The 21,387-nt window shown below is 46.0% G+C and overlaps 1 protein-coding gene across 1 annotated transcript in view; it reads right to left on the bottom strand.

The window, feature by feature from the left end:
• Positions 1-16,550, bottom strand: part of LOC126537494 (uncharacterized) — a 59,755-nt gene extending 43,205 nt beyond the window's left edge. Inside the window, exons 1-2 of the mRNA XM_050184520.3 lie at positions 15,718-16,550; positions 1,700-2,129 (exon numbers count right to left, since the gene is read on the bottom strand). Of these exons, the coding sequence (XP_050040477.1) occupies positions 1,700-2,129; positions 15,718-15,777 (490 nt within the window). The 5' untranslated portion in view covers positions 15,778-16,550. The remainder of the gene's footprint in view (positions 1-1,699; positions 2,130-15,717) is intronic.
• Positions 16,551-21,387: the final 4,837 nt, after the last annotated feature.

Below are 21,387 nucleotides of genomic sequence, written 5' to 3'. Positions count from 1 at the left end.
TAAGTATGAGCTAAGTACTGGCTCTGTCCTTAAGAGTGAGAAGTCACTCAGTAGCAAGAGACAGGGATTGTCGCGGCCTTGAACTCGGCTATTGGTCGGTTGTGTTGCTGTTGCCTTTCGCACGTAGGGTTGTGAGGTGGCGTGAAATTCGTGTAGTCACGGCTTTACTTGAAGGGGCCCCCGGCGCCATATCTTCGCAATGCATATCAATCTCAACACGTTCTCCGCACATCAGAAAAAATAAATATAACCCCGCTGTGCATGTATCATTTTTATGAGCTGTATGTCTTTCAAATGGTCTTGGCTCATTTGTTTGTAGAAAGCCTGGTTCTCCTTCGCATTCGCAGCAGCCATTTGCAGCTTCAAAACAGAAAAGAAGATCTAGAACATGAGCTTAAAGGCAAACAACGATAGCAACAACAAGCAACAAGCAGCGATATGCTTTTGAGACGACAGATGCTTTGCACCAGACACTGCTAGAGAAGAATGCAATGGAACCCCAGTTCTTGCCACTGAAAGCGAAATGGTAGCGTCCTTTATGAATTGCACCAAGCATGTGCCACTGCCTAATTCGCCGCCGCTGACGCTCTTCCCAAAACGAGTCTTTCATTCATGTTCGCGATAGAAAGTTCTAAGCTAACGCTAGTCTTGGTTTTAATTTACTTAAATGCAGCTTGTTGCTTTACTACAGTGTTTATTATTCCACGTAAGCCTACATATTGGGCCCACCAATTCAATATGCTCTGAACAGCAGTAGGCGATTTGCTGATTGATCGACGGATCTATTGACTGATTGACATTTGTGACACGGGGACAAACTTGTCACCGACCTCTGTTGAACCTCGAACGAATAAAAAGAACAAGCACTGGGCGATGTTTTCTTAGGAGAAAGGAAGTACCACGTTCCCCGTAATTTTTGCGGTAAACTTTTGTCTGTACGGAAAGTCATTCGAACACTATTGTACTTCTTTTAAGACGACAGGAACAGCGCGACCACCCTTATTTACACTCTCCCTTCTCTTTAAGCCTTTCCTTTTCCTCCCTTTCTTGACGCCCGTCGCGGCAGCTTAGTGGCTGAAGCGCTGCGCCGCTGAGCACGAGGTCGCGGGTTCATTTCCCGTCCTTGGCGGCCGCATTTCGATGGCGGCGAAATTCAATAACGCCCGTGTGCCATGCATTGGAGGTACGTTCAAGATGGTCGAAAATCGTCCAGACTCCCTCACTATGGCGTTATTATAAGTATTCAAAGGGCCCAGCGCGACCGAGACGGACACAAAGAAACACAAACCACGTCACGGCGCTTGTATTTCTTTGTGTCCGTCTCAGTCGCGCTGCGCCTTTTTAATAGCTATGAAACAACTCGCCCAAATCAATGTTTTACGGCATTATGAAACTTGCTTTTTCATAGTGAGTACATATTTGTTTTTAAGTGAGAAGGGCTAGCCGGCGCCGTCCAAAAGGCGGCAATATCTCCCAAATATTTTCTATCATATTATCAGATCGTGGCTTTGGCTTAAAATCCCGGAATTCTTTTTCCTTTTCTTCTGCATCTCCCCCTCCCCCCCCCCCCCATCCAGGGTAACAAAGCAAGTCCAACCTGGTTAACCTCCTATGCTTCCCAATTCACTCTCTTACCATACAAGACGAACGTCGTCAAGCACGTAGCTCTTAAAAGCGAAACTATAGGACGGCTACTCACCGTCGTGCCTCATGTGCGTGAGCTCGTCCCTGACTAGCATCGCGTCTCCCGGCTGGCCGTCGCCACCGTCCCAGAGGTCGTCGTCGTCGCCGTCGTACTCGTCCGACGAAGGCGCCGACACGGTGTAGATGGTGTCGTTGCCGCACTTCACGTAATAGTCCTCCGAGTGCGGGCCCGGCACCAGCGTGTGGCACGAGTCGCACACGGCGTCCCTGGTCGGGCTGCACGGGTGCGCCTCGAACAGGCCGCGGCCGCACCGCGAGCACGGCAGGCAGTGGCGCCGGTACGAGTGGTGCGGCTGGAACTGGGCCGGGCGGCACGGCGAGCACTCGGTGTCCAGGCCGTGGCCGCAGGGGCGGAGCACGGCCGAACCCGGCGGGCAGCGGCGACAGCCCAGTCCGTGGCCGTGCCTCCGGTGGCTGCCGGCGTGCTGCGCGTTGGAAAAAATGGCGCACGCGTGAGCACAATGACGTGCCGCTATAGACACGCGCCAGTCGCGAGAACGCACGTGCGTAAGAAAAAAAAAAAGAGCTGTACGATAAAAACACAGAAGAAAGACTGCCAGTCGTCCCCCGAACAAACGGCCCTTTCAAGAGCTTTCAATGGTTCCAACAAATTTTCGAAAAAAAAAAAAAGGTCTTCGAGAACTTACAACAATTGAACTGGTTTCGAAGAAGTTACCGGTTAATTTTTATCTTCTTTTAAAGGAGAATGACAGAAGTTTCAAAAGTTACCGAGAAGTTTGAAAGTCGCCGCCAACAGGCTGTACAAAGTCACTTTTTCCTCTTCTTTTCAACAAATTTGCAAGAACTTTCCAAATGTTTCAAAGAAGTTTAGAACAGCTTACGAACAATTTTGAAAGTTCTCGGAAGCTTTGTAAGTTCTTGGAAACTACTGTCAAACTTCTTTCAAAATATATTTCAGAAATGCCGTTAATAAGTTTCGCACAAGCTTCAAACAACTTTCTAAATAAGTTTTAAAGAAGTATCAAAGAAGTTCCCAACTGCTCAAGGCAGGTTTAGACAGCTGGAGCGCACCTCTTCCGTCGCGTGCTCCGATTATAACGGGCTGGTTTGAACGCGTATGCGTTTACCGCTTGAAGCAGCGGGCGTCGTATCGGTTGCTGCGTGGCATTGTGTGTCTCCTGTTTCATACAGGGTGTCTCAGTGGAGACGGAAAGACTCTGTAAAAACAAGAGTACTAGAAAGAATATTTTTGCTGGTGACAGTTCACAGCAGCGGCCGACACCAGATTTCTGGGTAATCACCCCTAAGAACGTAAATGAACTAATCGCGCTAAATAAAATTTTTAAACCCTTCCGCGCACATCATACAAATGCTGACAAAAGTAAGAATCTTGTATGGTTGTACATATAGCGGTGACGTGGACCAAGAAACACAAATATCTTTTTTGTGTCTTTCTCTTTCTGTGAGAACTGCCCATATTTCCACATTTGCTTCTCCAAGTTTGTGGGTAAGCGCAGTAACATTGCATTCATTTATCTTTTTTTTTTTTTCAGAATAGCTTCTCTACATACTGTGGAAGAAAACTATGTGCAACGGCAGTGTACTTTGTCGGCGATTTTGATATGAATATCTCATATCCTGTGGCAGTCGGAAGACTGCTACTACGTGAACAGGCCTTGAGCATCGACATTGGGCTTAGCGTAGAGCGGAATGCGCAGCTTGTGGGATGTAATCCAAAGTGATCCGCACTGTGCCTTGCTGGGTCAACCTGCGCGCAAGTAACGTATGGTAGACAGATTAAGTTTGGATAACCGTGCTCACAGAGAAGCCAACAATCTCTAAATTAAAGGGAGTAGTAGGTCATTTTCAATGCATGGAAACGGCCATTGCGCATCGAGGAGCAGTAACGACCAATAAGCCCTCTTTTTTGTATTTCTGAGAAAGAAAAACATCTAGTTAATGCAAAGTATGCGAATGATGAGCATGATCATCCAACACAAGAACTGAGTTCCGAAAACAGCATTCATGCTGTTACGTACGTATGTGGCATCACACACTGTTTTACAGAAATTGCGCTACCTTGGTCTGTAGAAGGGCCGGCTTCAAAAGTAAAAAGACACCCAAGGCCTAAAACAGCACGTCTAGAAACATACGGCTCGGTGCGCTGGCCTACCAGGCGGCGAGCTGATGCTAACCAATGCGCATTTTTTACAGGCAGAGTCAGGCACTGTCAACGCCAGGTCGTCGCAGAACACGAAGAACGTGTTCAATCCTACGCTCCGCGGCCTACCACGCCTACTGTCGCTAGCAATTACCTTCAACCCAATGCGGCTTTCCCGCCTTACATTTGCAACTCGAAACTCCGCGACAAATTCTTAACTTTCCTCGAAGAACCACCGACCCCTCTGGAGGGGGGGGGGGGGGGGGGGGGGGGACAATAATAGCAAGCACAAATGCACGTAACACACGTTGCAAGCAAACGCGAACAAGATTAGCATTTATGGCGTCGCCGCTTGAAATATAAGTACAGCTAGCGACCGCGTTCTTTACGATCGCGAGCGACAGAACCGGCGCCAAGTACACTTTCACGCTCCGTGAAGCACGTCGCCGCCGAGGCAAGGCACCCGCGCTGTGCTGACAGGAGGTTACGTAGTATCAGGGGGCAGCAGGTTGGCTCGCGCCTTTGTGAGGGATTCTTTAGAGCGCCAGCCTAGCTCATCCTCCTCTTCCGTTGCGAGGGAGACGAAAAAGAAAGAAAAAAAAAAACACGAGAGCGAAAATGATGCGTGGCTCTTCTATAAGTCTGCATGCTCGAAACTCGGCCGCGGATCTAGATGTGGCTTTACGTATACACGGTCGTGGTGAAGCAACAACAACAAAAAAAAAATCTTGAGTAGCGCCGTGAAGTGAGGCTCCGGTGGGTGCAGACATCGAGAGCGGATATACGAAAGGTTGCGCAGCTTTCATATAGAACCTGTTCTCTTGTGCACGCTGGTACTAAGTGTTTGGACTTCAGCTTGTCTGGACCCTATATATATATATATATATATATATATATATATATATATATATATATATATATATATATATATATATAATGATGTTACCTGCAGTTTCCGTTCGCTCGGCATCTCTCTCCTGCCGGATGTCCGTGTGGCAAGAAAATGGTTTGCCTTACGCCATCGAGGCAGGAGAACTTGCTTTTTAGCGCCTACTTTATTATTATTATGATTGTTTTTTTTTATTTACGGGGTACGTGTAACGTCCAGAGTAGACGCTTGGTGTAGTGGAGAGCTCCGAATTTTCTGACCAGCTGGAGTTGTTAGCGGACACCTTAATATAAACGCACGGGAGGTTTAGCACATCGCCCCCACCGAAACGCACCCGCCACGTCCGGCAATCGCACCGACGACCTGGTGCTCAGTAGCGGAACGCCGTAGTGACTCAACCACCACGGCGTCCGTTTTCTTTTAAATCTTTTATAACATTGGGGATCCTCTGTACTGAAATCAAAGGCAGTTCGTGTGGACGTTGGACTATATGATATGCCATATTCCGCCACGCTAATTTATGTCTACTGCATACGAATGAAGCCTATCGTCGATGCCTCCAATAATTATGCAAAGCGCCAGTCGAATCTAAATCCTGGGAATTTGTTATCTCCGTGGCTACATATTAATCCGTGTTAATCTTTTCTCCCACCTTAGGGCAGTCAACCAAGCTCAGTCTAGTTAAACTACCTATTTTGACTGCGTGTTACTTAGCTTCGTTTAGAATCACTGTATGTGTGTATGTTTTTATTTATTTATTTATTTATTTATTTACTTATTTATATTAATAAATGAATAAATAAATTGCCCTAGTGAAGGCGTTATGTACACGACTTGCGGAATACCACCTGTCGGCGTTATTCTAGACAAGAATACCATGCAGCAGTATGGCATTCATGCTACCATTTTTCTACATCATGACGTTGCACCTATCGCAGTGCGCTCGATCTATTCCTTCACTTTAATTAGAAATTTCTTTCCAGTTCGGTATTATCGTACAAGTTATTATTATTATTATTTTTTTTTTTTTGCCCGATCCCGTTTGCGAGTGGTAATGCGCGCCCGTGCGACGCTACATTATCGCACGCTATAACCGATGTGTCACTAACACTCCATGCAGCACTCTACGTCAAGGTCGTTTTCAGCCTATAACCATCGTGCGTATTCCCGCACGATCAGTAGGCTGAAAAAGACCTTGACATAGAGTGCCAAGCGATAGCCTGTCGTACGGCTGCGAGCATTGTCGCGGAACAATCCCAAAGTCCCATAAGCAGCCGCCATAAAGGCAACCGGGAAGCTGGCAAGTGCTTGCATGCAGCGCAACGGAAAGGTTGAGCGGTCCTCGTAACTCTTCGAGAGAGGAACGGCCGCCAACTGCGCCACGATGGTCTCTTGTGGAGAGGGAACGCGACCCTATCTTCACGTGGAGCGTAACTCACCGACGTGGCGCCTAGTAGACTGTCGGGCTAGAAGATAACCTTTCACGCAAAGTATTAAGACCGACCGACCACCGGTGAAAGGCGCCTCGAAGAGTCGGCGTGCCGAATGCGACCAAAGCGTATCTGGTCATGCGCTCTTTGGCTGGCGTCGCTTGCGGACGGAAAGGAATAAGTCACTGCCCAGAGCGGCTGTTGTTGATAAAAAAGGGCGCCGGACGCAACTGCCATCGTGGATCCCCCTTTTATTTTGTTTTCGCAAGGTGTATCGTAAACAGGTTTCGCAACGAGGAGGGTGAAGAGGGCGGTGGGGGCACGCGTATATCTCTGTATTTCAGGTAAAGGCGCGTCCGGGACGCTCTATCAGCGGCCGTCAGAAGTGTCTCTTGTCGTAGCCCTTGCTATACAAGTCCGTGAACATTCGCGGTCGGGGCTCTTTGTGTTCTGTTTCTGCGTTCTTAGTGGCAAACATCTTCCAGCCGAAGTCGGACAGTCTGATTCACGAGGCATGTATTGTATGAATAGGTCTGATCGGATCATGGGTGATATTCTGAACACCGTTATATTACGCCATAATTGTCAAATTCGGCAATCGCGAAATTACGAGCAAATCAGAAGATTGTAGCAGCTCTTTGGGCCAATCAAAGCAGCCAAGATGGCGAATTCGACAATATGGTGGACTTTCACAACGTCAAAAATAGTCCTTCAGTAGCTGGGAGGAGGCTAGTTGGTTTCAGAGTCGGTTATGCCTGATTGAGAAGCCACTGGTAGATACATTGTCCGTAGCTGTGAAATCGACCGTTACTGTCAAGGATAGACTGCACTATGAAATGAATGAATGAATGAATGAATGAATGAATGAATGAATGAATGAATGAATGAATGAATGAATGAACCACCTATTTGTAAATATTATTATAATTAGCCGCATTATTTGCACAACTGGGGGAAGGCCAGTGGTAGAAGTATAAAAACACCAAAAATAAAAGATGGTACGATAAAAAAGGTGGGAGATGTAAAAATGGAGTGTGGAACCAGCCATGCTGTGTAAAATCATTCTTGTGATTTTCCTCGAGCCAACACACTAATGTGCCGCTTTCCAACTGCTCAGGCTAGACAGGCTAAGTAGGCACATTCAACGTAGAAGAGTTGGTAGTGACGTAGCAACATTCAAGCCAAATATAAAGCTAGTAACCCGGTCAGCGGATGTTTCGAATGAATTGTCTAAAACCATCAGCCTGGCGTTGACAGGGCAAATATGCTTCGGAATCGGTACGCTCCCGGGTTCAGATGCGCGTTGGGGATCTGTATAGATAGGCGTAAAATATTTCCGTTCATGCTATACAATACCGTTGACTTTGGTTAGATTTCCAAGATGAAGAGCTGGTCTTCACTGACGAAGCACTATGACACAGCTGCTTTTATTCTGATGAGTGATGAAAGGCTTTTGGCCCCTGTTCACGTTTGCGATGGTAGCAAGTCTAAATGAATTTACCATTCTAGGCTGCCTGTACCATCGGCTATAGATAAAATGAGTAAGAAGCGCATCAAATACATCAAAACATTTGTGTTTGTTTATCACTAACAAACCTCGAACCCCCCCATCCCCCTCCAGAAGACTCACCAGCTGAGCAGAGAATTGTTCGAGCGGCAAGACTGGAACGTTGAGGCAAATTCCGTTCGTAGGAGGTCAATTTACTGATTACCCTTAACGCGACGTCTAAGGTGGAAGTTCGCTATTCTGAACGATTTAAGTGAATGCGCTCTCTATCCCTCGAACGCACAAGCACAAGCGTCCGCACACAGACAAACACACAGGTACAAAAAAACACGTACACACAGACGTGCGAGCACAAACATTTACGTGAAGGCAAACATAAACACACGAACGTACAGAAAAACACACAAACTGCAGCGCTAACTCGAGCGCACACACACCCACGCGCACTATAGTATGTACCTATCTGTGCACACACTGCTTGCCGTTGGTTCCGTTGTTTGCGGTTTGCGTATAGCAGACGCCTTGTACAGATGTGGGATGCAGCATATATCAAAGGTAGTTCGGTGCTCTTAAATACGTACGCTGCCCGCGAAACGGACAGGATAGCTTCGAGGGCCGCCGTAACGGCGGGTCCGCCACTGGAGCACTGCAGCGCCGTTATAAGGGCACTGCGGGCTGCTCGCTGACGCTGGATCGCTGGCAGAGAAGCAGGCCCCGTTTATTTGCCGCATGGCCGATTGCGCCCGAAGTGCAATGTAGAGCACTGTCACCTTAAGCGAAGCGATCCGACAAACACTGCGGGAGGTCGGCGATAAGATGCGGCGATGTTTTTTCCTATTAGCTCGCCGGCCGTAACACTTTCTTTTTAGCCTGGCAAATCGCCCAAGGACAGTTATTGTGCGACGCCGGCAAGGGCCGGTGCGGCGTCCGATAAAAAACGCAGACGGGAAGAGACAATGCGGTGCGAATTCCGAGGAGGTGCTCACGTGCGAAACACATCGCGGCCTATCGCGGTTTCCGTGAGAAGCTGCGAGCCGGCTCGGGCGGGTTCCGTTGCCCTCAACGCCAGGAAGACGGTTCCTTCTTCGTAGGGACATCTGAGTATATATATGTACATATATGTGTGTCGTATTTTCGCTGCCCCTAAGCCTGAAGATAACGGACATGCCTGAACATAACCGCGTTGCCCGAAATCTTAGCACGCCATTTTGGAAACGAACTCCTTCAGTACGAGCCATCGCAGCGGCGTCTACAGTGAGAGCGTTGCTCAGATACGTACCTAACTTAAGTCAGAAACATACACACGCACAATGAAAGGCAGCGCAGGAGAACCGCTAGTCTTGTGTCGGTGTCTCTCGTGGATTTCGTTTGCGATGAGTATCTACAGGCTGCCTTAGCAGTTGTGTATCCTTGCAAAAGAAGGTTGTACACTTACATCCTGGAAGGACGTCGACGGCCATGTGAAATGCACAAAAAGAAATAAAACAAAAATCGCAAGCTTTCGGGGTTGTTGTGGTTTCATGGAGAATACCACCAGACATTGCAACTTGCCCAGGCGTCGGTCTTCAAACAGCGTCCAGAGGACCCTATCAAAAATCCCTGACGTCACGGCAAGGTGATGCAGTAATGTCAACGTGGTGTCGCCACCATTATTTCGGTTAAGTGGTTCCTTCTGGCTTACCAAGCTCCCGTTCCTGGTTAAGATTGGCAGTTATTTGGTATTCTGCAACTTTAATCATCTATATCAGCTGACAATGTAGAAATGTAGCTGAACATATATCTCTCTTTATATTTTGTTGTTTGAATGTGATAAGGATATGATAATTGCTGGCATCGGATAAGTTTGGTAGGGGCAAGGCTATTATATAGGGTGAAATGGCGAGAAATGTACTAGCGAGACCCTCATCCCTAACCATACTCACCACATTGACGTTAGGTAACACACTTAATCTGCAATCGCGGAGAAGACCAAAATCCCTTGGCGAAAAAAAGAGACAAGAAAAAGAGAAGATTCAGGTTCGATTTACTTTCCGCAAGTTTATCGCGTGGCATCACACCAAGCAAAATCTACTCAGGTCAACTTAAACATTCATCCGTAAACTACATTGCACATTGTAAACGAACAAAATGCTTAGCAATATTTAATAAGTGCTCCCACACCAATACGGCCTGAATACACGAAGATACGTTGAGATCGGTGACGTCACACTGACTTTTAAGCGAGGTTGCTGAGGTTGGACAATAAAATTTGAATAATAGAGGGCTGGTCTTCAGTTTCTTCCGTGTCATTCATCAATTGCCCTCCGGATCAGTGAAAACTGAGTTGCGATAGAATAGCACAACACTCCAAACTGATTTAGGCGCTGCTCTAAGTGTCCCTCTCCAGGCACGTCCGAAGGCTGTGGCCAGACAGTGCGCCGCAGATGGTGCTTCACACGGACGTGAATGAAAAGGAAACGCGTTTGCCGAAGTCCTCGCGTTATCTAATCTAACGAGGAGCGACGCAGGGTATATAGGCGCAGTGAGTGGGTGCGTTTACTGGCTGACGCTTTCGGTATACTACACTGCTTCTTCGAAAAAGGAAAATAGAGGCTGCGCACTTATCCTCCTTCCACTTATTCTCACCTCTTCTTCCGAGGGTCGGCAAACTGCACTGCGGACTCTCGATAAGCACGCCGCCCTGCTGCGCGTGCGCGTGCACATACATGCGCACCACGAGAAAAAATGGGTGACGCACAATGCGATTAGATAAGGATGGAAAACAACTGCGGATGTTGGTTTCCATTTTGCCACCGTGCTCGTTGGAACCGGAGTTACAACCTCCGAGGGACGGTGACGGAACACGAGCGTCTGTATATATATATATATATATATATATATATATATATATATATATATATATTGCGACCATACATCATGGCCATGGCCATGCGGGCATGCAGCAAGCAGTCCGGTATAGCTGACGTACTATACCGGACTGCTTGTTGCATGGCCGCGAAGATCGGCGCCCTGACTGCTTCTACTCATTAAAACAACAAGGACTTGATCGATTTATTGATTGATTTAAAGATTGATAGGGTTTAATGTTGCAACGCAGCACTTTGGTTCTTGTAGATGCCATAGTGCAGGGTTCCGGGATACATTTCGACCACCTGGGCTTCTTTAAGGTGCATCGGAATGTAAGTAGACGAACGTTCTTGCATGGCGGCCCCATCGAAATGCGGCTGTTGCGACGGGGAATCGAACTGGCGACCTTGTGCTCCCAGCAGCACAATGCCACGATCGTTCAGCCACCGCGAGTAGCGAGTAAACAAGAAGGGAAGAAGATTGGGAGTGAACCATGAATTACTTCGATGCTAGGCGTCATGTTAGATCACGTATCACATGGCGACTAGCGTCGGACTTAAGTGTAGGAGGTGTTTCGTTTCATGTGGAACAGCAAAAAAAAAAAAAAAAAAAGAAAAAACTGTCATAATTACGCGTCTGCAGATAGGCAAAGTGGGTAGCTGGACATTAGCAGCAATTTAAATTAGGTTCCAGGTAATTTCTTTAAATAACCAAAATTTGATAAGTGGCTTTTACTCTACTACCTTTAGGATACATGTTGCAAATGCGAAATTGAAGCCGAGGAGTACTGAAGTCATGCCTGTCAAGCAGAAATCATAAGACTAGCACCACTCTGGATATACGCGACCCTTAAAAGGTGCTACGAAGTACATTGGCGCTTCAATTAACACTTTCCCAAAAGCATTCATCCGACAGTTCCGGACGATCTTAACTGGAACGAAGAAGCATTTTTTTCCGCAGATGTATAGCCTATCAGACGTCCCATCTTTCGCACTGTTCCATTCCCTTCGAAATAATAGGACTTTTCTTTGTGCTAGAATCACCCACGTACATGCGCTCTGCATCGGGGCTTGTGTGTGTGGGCAGTCAGCGTGTGTGAGGCGGGGGCAGGAGGGGTGGCAGGTTGAGGGGTGGCAGGTTGAGGGGGGCTGGGTGAGGGGAGGATGGGTACAGGGATGAGGAAAGTGGAGCGCTTTTCAAGAACCGTGTTGACAGGAGCGCTGATCGATGGAGAGTTTAACGCCCCGCTTGTCGGTGACGCTCTCTCGATATGTTGAGGAGGTCAACTGAGTGTACGGTAGACAGAGGAGAGCCGCCTGGTAGCGTCGAGAGAGCGGGCCCGAAGCGCGTCTCTATCTCTCTCTCTCTCTCTAGCCCATCGTATGCTAATAGTGCTTTCTTTCGGCCGAAGACCCAAAGACTAGAGTCAGGATAAGCAGCAGCACGAGAGCGAAAATAGAGTAGCGGATGAGATATGCGCGGGGACGCGAAGACGCAAAACAAGGTTTGAAGTATGTGTATCGTCTATCCCTAGCGGCTTGTACAAGCACAGATAAAAAAAAAAGAAAACAAGAACACTTCAGGATAGCTACGTAAAGTGTTAGGAGGCGTAAATCGAGAGCAGTATCAGATGAGAGCGAACCTACAAAGGCGCGCAATGATTATCAAAAGCAATGCGAAGTTCATTACTAATTTGTTAACTATATTACAATGCACTAGATTCTGCTACATAATGAATAATACCTACGTTGAAGGTGTATTGAATAACCGAAAAGTTTCCCCTTAGTGCTTCTGCTGTTTTGTCTTTGAAGATTCTTCCAATTACATTAGCGAAGGTAGCCTTCTATGAATGCCCAGAGGTATGACGTCATTGCAAGTTCTCGTCAGACTCGCCCCAAAAACGCTTCCAAAGTTCCTGAACCATTTCTAAGTAATGACAGGCTTCAGGATTTTGCACAGGCAGGCTTTAATGAATTCATCGCCATCTATGCGTCACTTCTTGCAAAGTTCCAATCTACTACTTCGCCTCGTCCCCACGCCCTATAATACGTTGCATTTTGCACTTGTAGAAACAAAAGACAGGACGGGCGGTAGACCGAGTACGGAGAACGAACGTCAAACAAAGTTGAGTTGATTTTAATACGAGCAGACTTGATTTCGAGAGAGCCGCAAAGGAGGTGGCGCTAACACAAATTCTGTGAGACGGGAGACAGACGGAAAAGAATGGGAATCAAAGTTTCTTTCCCTTAATGTATTACTGCATGTGCGGCTCTGTTTCTGTTAATGTTTTTCTTAAAACAGTACTTCTCATCTTCTTTATGACACTGTTCTGATTGTTGTTAGCATGCGCGCGCGCGCGCGCGTGTGTGTGTTTCGTGCCCTTTTGCGAAGTTGCTTGTGAACGGTGAACGTCAGGACTTGCAGTTTCTAATATGTATAGTAGTTTGCATAAACTACACTGTACATAAATTGAGTTGGGTATAAATTTGACTCTGTAAAGCTACTGAGTCTTGCAAGCAATTGCTGTGGCATAATTATCACTATTAAATACGCTGGAACGTCAGACGTGGCATTGCGGTGCAATGTATTACTTTCTTTATCGATATCACCACTGTCGATCACCTTCCTTCAAATACCTTCTCTCTCTCTCTCTCTATCACTGACACACAAACACACACACACACACACACACACACACACACACACACACACACACACACACACACACACACACACACACACACACACACACACACACACACACACACACACACACACACACACGCACACACACACACACACACACACACACACACACACACACACACACACACACACACACACACACACACGCACGCTTCTCGATAACTATACCGGGGGAGATGAGGAGAGGGGGGAGTGGACCACGCTTTACCTAATTTTAAAAAATTTCCTGTGGCAGACAACGTAAATTTTGCCCTTGAGCTGGATTATTCGAAGAGGCCGTCATTACTATATCATACGAAATTGAAACACATATTCATCTAATTAAGAACACGTCACTTATTAACTTCCTAATTCATTGTCTTACGGCACATATTGCAATTTACAGATTGCAGTTGGTCAGCTTGCTATATATGTATCCACTTGAAATTAATTTCCAGTACGACACCGGTTGCGAGACATCGTTTCCCAAAGTGTGGGACAGAATACATGGGCGTTCCAGTTACTTTAGTGCTTCACTGCGTTAAAGGGCATTTTGCTAAAAAAAGCCAGTGGACCAACCGTGAATTTGTGGGGCGTGTTTGATGGCGCACTATTTTGCGAAATCAACTCTCCATGTACCACTGCGTCTAGTAGTGCTCACACACTATATTTAAGAGGCGAACAATTAATTACTTCGCCTCCTTTGTTTGGTTGGTCATATATAGTCTGCTTTATATTTAAGGGTTCGAATTATATACTTTACCTTTTGCCCCATGAATGGCACAAAACTAGCTGTGTGTTCTACTCGGTGTGGGTATATACGGTGGCTATAGCGAATGGTACGTTTTCAGCAAGAAACTAAAAAACAAATCGCTCCTCCAATACTGCACCACAGTCGTTCGCAACCTCAAAAATTTCGGTTACTCTATGAAAGAATGATGCAATACACCGTATCCTGCTTCGCCTATTTTCCAGGCCTCCATTGATTGGAAGATATTTTTCCGATTTCAACGTGACACAAACGTTGGCTAAAAAGGTAGACGCGAAACATAATTTTAAATTTGATGCACTCAACTTTAATAAGCACGGCAAGCAATCAGTACAAAAGAAACGCAAAAGAATTGCCGTTTTAGTCCTTGTGAATCATTTTGTTCTTACTTGCACTGATAAAAGTACTATAGGTATACCATCTACAAACAATCCGCCATGGCTCTAAACATATTCTGTATATATTTCAGCCAACTAAAGAGAAGTAATAAATCGGAATTTAACATCAATAACCACTCCCATCATGACGAAAAGTGATGAGATCCTCTAGATCAGATTTCCTAAAAAAAATGTTGCTATAGGAGAGATGGCTGTATCTTCGCTCAAGTTTGCTCACCATTTAACGCTCGCAGACTCTATGTGGGGCGAGCATGATGTCGCGCTCTTCGTGAGTATCACGACGTACCGTTTTGAAATTCTGCGCCAGGTGTTGTGCAAGTTTTCACAAACGTTTAATTTTCTTACACAGACTCAGCTTTACGAAGAGGCTCGTAAGTGTTGCTAAGCGTACGAAACACTTGACAAAATAAAGTATAGTAAAGGACGCATGACTGGAAGTGTCGTAGCAGTCGAGAAATCGAGAGCTCGGAAGTTGTGTTCTGCGAGCTTGTGTTTATAAAGAAGCTTTCCTATAGGGAGCCCTTCAGCGCTTATCGATTCTGTGTCTAGCGTGTCCTGCATGTGGACCCCACCGCGCGAGAACGGTGTCAGTTCTCAATAATTACGGACAATGTAATTAAACTTCACTGACGGCATCGACGAATTCTCTTCCATATAAAAAAAAAATACCTTATTGGAAGTTGGCCAACCGCATACGCTACTGTGTGCATGCATGACACGTATTTAGGCTCAATATATTGAAGCGAAGACGCAGCATGGGTACACGTGATACATTACGCAAGTAATGGGAAAACAGTTTATAGGGTGGTTCGCTAAATTTCGCGATTTATCATGAGGAAAAAGTTTTCGCAGGCAATCTTCAGCAAGTATAATCGACTGAATCATATAACGTTTTGCTGTGTTGTGCATGTTATAGATGATAAAGAGAACGTGTATATGACGACTATACTTTGGAACACGAGGTTCTGCTGCTACGCAATTCGGCATCCAACAATTTGAGACATATCCAGGTTGCCTACAGCAAAATGAGCGCTGGAAATGTGACAGCGAGTCGGATAAGCAATCACAGAATCTACCGGCAAAGACATCATTAGGAAAAGTTCTAACGGATATATTATTTTTTTTTCGTAGAGATGCAAGGTGGGAAATGGTGTAGGCAAACTCACACTTTCTTTTTTGTTTTTTAGCGAAGACGGGAACTCACACCCAAAACTCCAAGTACAAATAGGTACTCTCACTGCCCAGAGGTGAACAAAATAAGAAAATTGCCCTTTTTTTGTTAAACACGAAAGTCGTACCGAACCTATCTTTGAAGAATACTAGAAAAACTCTGGAGCATAATTTATAAAAATTAGGGTAAACTCACCACTGAGACAACGACAGTTGCAAGAAGCAGCAGCAGTGACGGTGACACTTTCGTCGACATCTTCGGCTTCCCTTTAGGTTCGACGAGGAAGAATGCCAAAGCGCGCAGCGGGCGCACTTCGCTCCAAAATCGAGCAGAGTCAGAAAACTGAGCGTAATCGACTCGCCAGCAGCAGAAAGTGACGGCTTCACGTCGTCAAAGTGCCGAATCGTTTCGGCAGCGGGCACAGACGACGTCGTTCCCGAAGCGCAGACGACGAAACTTGGCAGTGGTTGTGCATGGCTAACGGTGTAGTGTGCACGAGCACCAAGCAGACGACGACTACATACGAGCCAGATAAGAAGCCGCGCTTTGCAGAGTCCGAAAGTCAACTGGAGAGAGAGGGAGAGAGAGAGAAGACGGCGCGTTATCCCGTTGTCTGGCACCCAGCGGGGCACGATGATGATCACCGCGTACGCGCCCTCCGTTCCGCATCAGGAATCGGTCCAGCGAAGAGTCAGTCAGCGGGAGCACGAGCAGCAGGAGGCATCCGTTGACGCGGAGGCGGCAACAGCAGCCGGCAGACGATCACCGAGCATCGGCTGGACGCGCGCCATCTTCCGGGCAGCGAACAGATGCACTCGAGCAGATGCGACTGCGCGACCGACCACGGTGCGAGTCTGTACACTCCGGACGCCGCCACGCCTGTTGCTGTTTACGTCGGGGAGTTGTGAACCTGCCCTCCTTCTCTGCGCGCGAGGGCGTTGCAGACCCTCCCACTCCACACGACCCCGTCCGATCGGCTACACCGCTGCCTCCGAGATTGCTAAAAACTTGCCGCCGCGAACGCATGTGTTCGTCGCCAGCAGTTTTGGAGGCTGCGTTATGAAAGCGGTGCAGCCTTCCGAAGACGCCGACAGATGGAGTCACGAAAGGTCACCTATAGCAGATTGCTGTTGGCGATGAAGGCAAAAGCGCAGTAGAACAGCAGTTGCAAACGGGAGCAGTTTAGGTTACGTCCCGATCATGTGTATTTTCGTTTATCATTCATATATCTTTTCCGCTTCTGTCGGGAACACGCTCTTGATTACCTCTTCGAAAATACAGATACAAGATACTAGCGCGTTATTTGTATCCGATACGATACCCACCATTTTCTTTCTTAAGAAACATTAATACATTAGTTAACTCCTCACATACATGTAGGGACATCTGCAAGTTTAGAATAATTGGCTTGCGAATTCCTTATCTCCTGCATCAGACTTCGTTCCTATCGAATTTTACGTAAGCATTCTTCGATGTCCTAATAAAGTACTATAGCGTGGTTCCGTAACGCTCTATATATGTCTGTGAAAAAAATTGATAAGGCCCGATATTTCCTAGTGCTCACTTTCGGGGGTACGGTAACTTTCGCTAGATTTGACGTGTTTCCGTCCCGGATGTTTGAGTGCCTGCAGCCAACTGTGTGCTGGCACAGTGCCAAGAACACCCTCTGTAGGTACAGTGCCAGGTGCACTGTTGCCTGCAAACGCCGGGTACCGTTCCACGCGAAACCTTGCGAAAGATCTGGTATCGCCGAGAGTTTATTTCTTTAGTACCCACAGTGCCCATTTAAGCATTACAGAGGGCGGGGGGGGGGGGGGGGGGTACCGAAGAAAGAACAAGCATAAAAATTGCAGGTTTGCATAAATGCGTGTGAGTGAAAAACATAGATTTATGCCGACACAAAAGCACACAGCCACGTTGCACGCAGCCACATCGGACATAGACACGTTACCGATGTCAAATGTCACATGTAAAATAAAAGTACATAAAGCAAAATGATTACAAAGATTCGTAATAAAAAGGCAAAGCACGAAGCGAATAATAAATGTGAAAAAAAGACGCGGTGGTGAAGATACAGTACAAGGTGAAAAAAGAGCCACTAAAAGAAAAGAATGTCATTTGCAACTGGGATTCTTTATAGGTCATGGTGATTGTTACACATACACGCGATATTTATCAAGCCTTAGCGATCAAGAGATTCTATAGTTTTTAATGCAGAAAAGAACTTGTTAGGACAATAAATTTCTACAACTGACAGAGGAAGTCGCTTTCACTGACTGATGCTTCGGAAAAAAGCTGCTAAAGGCCGATGCATTACATTTGTATTCTCTTATCTTGTGTTCATAATCTTCGCGCGCTGATGTGTAGTGAGGCTGGTTTATGCACACGTCACAGGGAATTCGAGCATGAGAATGATGTATGCTGTGTAAAAGCTTCAGTCGATATGACGCTCTTCGGTGCTGCAGAGATTGTCATTTTAGCATTGCCTTAGATTTTGTTGCACTAACCTGCCTGTCATACATTGGTATATCAAGTACATATCTTGCCGTCATGGACTGAACTTTTTCTAGTCTTTCTTTGTTAGCTACTGATGAAGGGTCCCACACCGAGCATGCGTATTTCAGCGCAGATTTTACATATGATTTATATAGTAACTCCCGTGTTTGTTGTGGAAACGCACGTGTATTTCATCGTAAAAATCCCAAGCTCCGGCAAGCTTTGCCTACGGTATGATCCACATGCCGATTCCACGATAAAGAAGGGCAGAAGTGAACGCCTAGGTATTTGTATTCACATACCATTTATACCACCCCAGATGAATGGGGGTATGCTGCGTAATCAGCGATTTTTACAGGCTGCCTTCACAATCAGTAGAAGGTAACGATCAGCGGGCTGCTACTCAAGCAAGCCAGCTTCTCATTTTTCAGCGTGTTTGTTTATAATGTCAAGGTTTGTATTCATCAGGTAGCGTCAATCGTAAGTTGTCAAGCGGCGCAGGGCATGAGCAGCTGGAAGGCCGAGCGGATCGCACTCACACCAGGCACTGGAAATGCGGCTGTCTCAGTGTCTTCACTACACGCATGGCCGATTTGAATGACCCTGAGTGCGCACTCTTCTCCGTTACAATAAGTGTACTTTCGCAGTCACCCCTTATCAAGCTTTAGGTAACGCACTTCATAGGTTGGCACGTATTCCTACTAAATAGAAGTGATGCTTATGGTTTATAAAGAAAAAGTCGCACCGGACTTCGTTCTTGGGCAGCAGGGCCGAATGACAACGGCAGAAAAGGTCTGCATCAATGTTCACATAGTGTGTCTGACTGTGTGCGCCTCTAATGAAGGCATCTCAAAATGCTCAGCTTACTTTCACTTTGTCGACGACAGAGAAAAAAAAATACGGTCGTTCGTGTAATAGCAGATGTTCGTTCATCTAAGACAGCAGGTCGACTACCAAGAGTCAAGCTGAACCCTCTGAGAGTTCTTTCCAGGAAATAGTACAGCAAACGGTGCAGCGGAATTGATGCCATTTGAAACAGCACTATAGCTTCTACATTGCTTATTTTTCCTTAGAAGGCATTGGGAAAACATAAAAAAAAAGAGGGCTCACTGTGGAGAAAGTGAGCCATGAACCTAACCAGTGAATGTTACGTTAAGGCCGTGTCCCATTGTCAGAGATGAAGCAACAGCGTACTGCATAGGCACGATGTGCTGACAGCCAGCTATATCAAAAAGCAAGGAATGAAATTAATAGAGAAGTTCAATGTTGATTTAAAGCGCTCAGTATAACTGTATGAAAGCCAGATCATCGTATGTGATTATGAGAACGTGGTATTACACGAGAAAATTAACCTATAACGACTATCTCTACTTAGTGTGACGAAATAATGCAAAAAAACTATTGGCCAAATTTTACCAGCCCATTGAAGTATCCATCCAGAGGCGAATAAGGCCTATGGTTACCGCTTCCAAGACTACGGATTTTAAGGACAGTAGGGAAAAGGAGCATGTGTCCGGCGGTAGAGAAACGTAACAAACGGCTGGAGTCTAGCGGGTAATACACAGAGTCTAATAGAGTGCAAGTACGTTTCGCGTTTCCCTGTGTGCTGGCTCACGCTGCCGGCTATGCATGACGGCATCCAAGTTGTGACTTATGGTATCCAGAGCATTCGAGATGGTGCATTGCTGAGCAAGTTCGGTGTAGCTGTGACGCAATAATCTGACATCTCTTTTCTACATTACGGGACTTTATACAACACGGCGGTGCGCAGGAAAATATGAGACCCCGGCGAATGGCGTAAATGGAACAAACCATTTCTAATGTTTCCCTGCTATTCCATATCATAATTCAATTGTGGAGAGTCTGTGAGGGTATCTTGCAATGCCTAGCATTACCTGACACTAAGAGGAACGGTTGCCAAAGGTCACTAATACGCTCCTTCTCCAAATAATGTTTCCGCACAGTGGCAAATTGAAATCTGTCACCTGAGCAGCCCTTTAATTAAAACATATTTCTGGTGAGTTGGTGCATACTTGATTTGACAAATCTAACAGCGCTAACACATGCAACCGCAAAGGAACAAGGACGAGACACAGCGCTTGCGTCTCGTCCTTGTTTCTTTGTGGTTGCATGCGTTAGCGCTGTTACATTTGTCAAATGAAAATGAACAGTAATTGTTACACGACGCATTTCCAATACATATTTCCCTAAACTCATCCTACGCACAAACTTTCTAGTAAAAGAGCATGCTTTGGGGTCTGGCTGACTTGAATTTTGCATTTATTAGATGCCCTCTGAAATATTCGAAAAAAAATTAATAAGGGACATTCCTTGATTATCATTATTAACTGCATGCTCTGAAAGATGCAATTAAGCACGTACTTTTCTAACGAAATACTGACGATCCCTCTTAGTTACAGATAATCACGTGTCTCATTTTGGACATAACAGCGCCGCAGCCCACCCTATTTTCTCAAGAAAATAGTACACACGATCGCTTGGCGTTCGTGAGGTTGCGATGTTTCTTGGTGGCAATGGTTTATGCATTGTCTACATCCCAGATTGTTTTTTTTTTGTCTCTCAGAAAAGAGGGCTAATAGAAAAATGTCCTCTCTCAATGTAAGTTTCATCACCATCATTTGATAGCCTCAGTGACTCTGAACGTGCAGAAATTGCGACAAGTGTGTATTGTAACTAAGATACACGATACTTCAATCGATGGATCTAAACTACAGATATCCACACACGTCTTGTCGACATTTTCATAATATAATTATATATATAATATAATTTTCATAAAAGTGCCTTAAGATAGGGTCTAAGATACGTGTATCTTGTATGCTGTTCAGTCCTGAGTGCCATGGTTTTCGCGTCGCTCTTGGAGCTACCGAGAAGGCCATCTGTATGTAGCAAAGCCGGATGCCTTCCTCAGTCCCTAAGGTTAAAGGTCAGCAGCCAAGTTATTGGCTGGTAGTAAAGCGAGATAACCACCGAGGGAACAAACAAACAAACAAACAAAAAACCAAAAAATCAATTGAAAGAAAGAAACAGGGACACATGGAGAGCGTATGGAGCAGACGCGCAAGTCACGCTTTAGTCAACTTTCACTCATAGCTGATTGGGCCAAGACTGTAGCAGCCCTTCCTGTTTCGATCGTGTTTTTTTCTCAAACTTCTGTGGGTAGGCTGCGAGCTCAATTTTTAACGTTAGTAGTTGTATAAGTAAGGGAAACGTTCGATATATAGCCTGGCGACGGAGGGATGTTGCGATTCGCAAATGTCGGCTTTCCACTGCCAAGAATCATGCAGTACATGTACCACGAGAAGTAAATATGCAGAAGTGCAGTAGTGATTTGGTGTGTTTCCTTTC

Source organism: Dermacentor andersoni, chromosome 4 (genome assembly GCF_023375885.2).
Source record: "Dermacentor andersoni chromosome 4, qqDerAnde1_hic_scaffold, whole genome shotgun sequence".
Taxonomy (NCBI): Eukaryota; Metazoa; Arthropoda; class Arachnida; order Ixodida; family Ixodidae; genus Dermacentor; species Dermacentor andersoni.
Note: the sequence above shows the minus strand (reverse complement) of the source record. Positions and strands in the feature narration are given on the sequence as shown.